Raw genomic sequence first — 3916 nt, 5'->3', positions numbered from 1 at the left:
CCAGCCAGCAGCCAGAGAGCACATGTCCAGCGATTCTCTCCCGCCACCATATCGTCTTGCCGGCCCGGATTCTCTCCCCGTGAAAGCTGTTTCCACCGTCGGTTGTGGAGTGGAGCTAGGCCTCCACACAAATTGGAATCCACAGGGTTTGTGCGTATTCGCCGCCCATAGCATGATACTACCACTACTATGGTAGAACCGAATCAAATAAATATGGGAATGAGCGTATTCGCTTCGCATACCTAGGTGACGTCAGCGTTTATTTTTGAACGCGTATCGACTACATAAAATTTGTAGCCATCTTCTACAGACCACGGCGTTTGTCACCCTAGACGTCTACATCGACCCTTCTCTGGCTGACGGTGGTTACAACTCACCAGTTATATGCAAGCTGATAGGCTAGCAAAGCCACATGAATTACACCAGTCGAAATGGCTGGCTCTCCCACGTCTTACCTTTTTCAGAACGTAGACGTGGCACCGCACCTTTCACTCTTGAAAACAGTCACGTGCGAGCTTTCCTTCCGAAAGGTGCAAAATCATTGACACGGCTACACCACACGTCCACACGGGCTCACGAGCAATTGCTAGGATTGTACGGTTCGTCGAATCCCCCAAGCTGACGGCACGACGTATCTCACACGGACGGAGACTGCTCTCGGAGACTGACCGTTGACGTCACCCTACATGTCATCCGTCTTGGACCGGCGTGAACTTGGCCGTAGCGCCGGCATCGCATGGACGGCTCCTTGCCCTCCAAGCTGCCTCGCACCTCACATCGAAAAATCAAACCATTTAATAATGTTAACCATTTAATTATATGCTGATATTTCTCCGTGTTGACAAACGGGGCTTGTCCCCAGGACGTAGCCCACCACCTCCACGAAACGCCCCTCACCCGGTGCAAATCTGCCAGATCAAAAGGTACGATCCAATGGACCGGTTCCCGTAGACCCGGTCCACGGAAACGCTCCTGCCGAGCTGGAGAATCCCGCTCCCTCGCCTATAAATCCGGGCCTCCCCTCCTCTCAAACGAATACCCAAACCGCAATTAGTCCCTCTCTCTGCCTGCTCCCGAGAAAACAGAGGACGCGTTCCGATCCAGCTGAAGACTACTCCGCGGTTTCCTTTTCCCGTTCCATCCCAGCACCACCGCAGCAGCGAGCCAGCAAGCATGTGTCCCGGCGGCAGGTACGCGGGCCTCGACCTCCCAGCCGGCGCGGGGGACCTGCGGCCGGCGTTCGACGTGCTGGACGCGGACCGCGACGGCCGCATCAGCCGCGACGACCTCAAGACCTTCTACGCCACCGCCAACACCGGCGCCGACGCCGCCGCCAGCGACGACGACATCGCGGCCATGATCGCCGCCGCCGACGCCGACCGCGACGGCTTCGTGCAGTACCACGAGTTCGAGGGTCTCCTCGGCGCCCCCAAGGGCGCCGCGGCCGCCACGTCCGCGATGGAGGACGCGTTCCGCCTCATGGACCGCGACGGGGACGGCAAGGTCGGCTTCGAGGACCTCAAGGCCTACCTCGGCTGGGCCGGCATGCCCGTCGACGACGACGAGGTCCGCGCCATGATCAGCGTCGCGGGCGACGGCGACGGCGGCGTGGGGCTCCAAGCGCTCTCCAGAATACTCGCCGTAGACTTTGAGGCCTGAGGCGCTAAAATAGTCGGACCGGCGGAGACTGTGTAAAAGCACTCAACTTGATTTTTTGGGACTTTTTCCCCCGAAATTTGGTTGGTGGGGATGAGAAGGATGTTGATTGAGCGGTTCTCGTTAGTCGTGAGTTTTGTCTGTATTGTAGTAGCAGCTGTTACCCCTTAATTAAAGAAAATTAATTCTGCATTGTCTTGCATCTTTATTTACTCCATTGATCGATCGATTTGAGGTGGGACTGCGTTTCATCAGAATATAATCAGGATCTCTCTCCTCTAGTATAGATGAAAAAATTGTGAAACAGGTAGCACCTGTTTTCTTTTTATATACTCCCTAAGTTCAATCCTGGAGGCTGGAGTATTTATATACTGCCTAGCTGTATGGAAATTGAATGTAAATTATCTATTGTGAATTTCTGATACAGTAGCTGTATGTAGTACATCACTCTCTATCTCTTACAAAGGCGTTGTACGCCTAGCCGTGCGTGCATGTAGGTGTGTTTTTACTTTTTCTATAAAGTGAGAAGTGGAAAAAACTGACGGACATCTTCCTCTTGTCAAGTTTGTGGTTTGGGCAACTCATATGAAGACGACATGAACCTCTTCTATGCTTCTAGTATCATCACCATTTAATAATGGTAGGTTTGCACCATGTCAGAACTCCCCTTGCTTAACCGGCAAGAAACCCAAGGACATCGAACATCTTAACAAAATTAAATCGGGCAAGTTTTCAATTCCCCACTTTATTGAGTTCAACTCTCTTTGGGTGGAAAAGGAGATCCAACTTAGGGAGGATGTGGAGGATTGATTCTATTGTGTAGAACGCCACCAAAAATGGTGAATATTCAATGCTCTCGGCCTAAAAAGCACATGTTTTCTGGATCGATGCTTCCCTGCATGAATAAGACGGTGTGGAAGGTTTGGGCTCCTCCCAAGATTGAACTCCTTGCTTGGCTGGCCATCCAAAATAGGATATGCACATTTGATCATTTGGAGAAGAGAGGGTGGCCTAATTATGGGCTTTGCCCATTTTACAAGCAATCTAAAGAGACACAATGCCGCTTGTCCAAAAGATTTTGGTTGTCGATCAAGGAGTGGCTCGGGCTCACATCCATTGACATCTTCGGGCGGCTAGCCGAGCCCATCTAGAAGTGGTGGATGGCCATGTCTACCTCCATGTAACATCCCAAATTTTCAAACAAGAAGAAAATGAATTTCTTTTTTTTCAAAAATGAGAACCAACAAAAACTTGTATTACATATTGTGCTATGCATAGTGCTCCAACTTAATTCTTGTGCTATTGCCAGGATAGTTGTTGATATGCTTATCAAATGTTCCTAAAACTCTAAACCTTACTTTCTTTTCACCTTCTAAGGTAAAACAAAATAAAAAGAAATTAAATAAAAAAAGGGCCTATGTGCCTATGGCTATTTTTGTAAAACTTTAACCTAGACCCGTCTACCTTGATTAGATGTTTGGAAAACATTAATCAACCCTACCTAGTGCTTAACAAATCAAATCTGAGGAGAAACAAAAGATTATAACAAGAAAACAAAACTTTATAGATAGGCATATGAGAGTAAATAGCCAATTTGTGAATTTGAGAATTTTGACCCTAAGACTTGGTGTGAATGGTTGGATCACTCCTCTATACCATTTCAACACTCAACAACATCAATTGGGTCAAAAAAATCAAATCAAAAATCAAAGAAATGAAAATTACAAGTTGCATGTGATGATGGTCACATGTGACACTTTTAACAAGTACCCTACTTTGGGCCCTTCTATTAAGAGATTTCTAAACCAAAACCCTCCAAATATTTGCACCTCATCCAAGACCTCATCAAGATGAACAACTTTGGTGTTGACCACTTTGAACAGATCATTGACCATTGCTCAGAATAGTCAAGCCAAGATGCTATGTTGAAACAGATTCTAGATTTCCCCACTTTTTAGAAATTTCACCAAACCTCTCCAATTTTCAAACCAATGCCACACATTGTTGCCCAACATCATTTAGAACACAACCATGCAGAATTTTGGTCAAAATTAAATACAAGAGAGACAATGGCTTGAGACATAGGAAGTACACATAGAGGAGAATAAAAGTACAAGTCACTTTATCTTCACTTTTCACTTTTCCTCTCTCTCTCTCTCCCTTGTCCTCCTTGAGAGTACACTTGTTGTACCCTAAAGGCACATCAATGAAATGACCAAACCTTGGATGATCATCATCACACAAAACCATGCCAAGGACT

The 3916-nt window shown here is 47.3% G+C and overlaps 1 protein-coding gene across 1 annotated transcript; it reads left to right on the top strand.

The window, feature by feature from the left end:
* The first annotated feature begins 1050 nt into the window (after positions 1-1050).
* On the top strand, positions 1051-1848 carry LOC124681205 (calcium-binding protein CP1-like). Its single transcript, XM_047216148.1, has one exon. It carries the CDS (start codon positions 1174-1176, stop codon positions 1657-1659), a length of 486 nt encoding a protein of 161 aa, XP_047072104.1. The 5' UTR covers positions 1051-1173; the 3' UTR covers positions 1660-1848.
* The last annotated feature ends 2068 nt before the right edge of the window (positions 1849-3916 follow it).

Source organism: Lolium rigidum, unplaced genomic scaffold (genome assembly GCF_022539505.1).
Source record: "Lolium rigidum isolate FL_2022 unplaced genomic scaffold, APGP_CSIRO_Lrig_0.1 contig_35654_1, whole genome shotgun sequence".
Lineage (NCBI taxonomy): Eukaryota > Viridiplantae > Streptophyta > Magnoliopsida > Poales > Poaceae > Lolium > Lolium rigidum.
The sequence above is the reverse complement of the archived record's forward strand: the minus strand, read 5'-3'. Positions and strand labels throughout refer to the sequence as shown.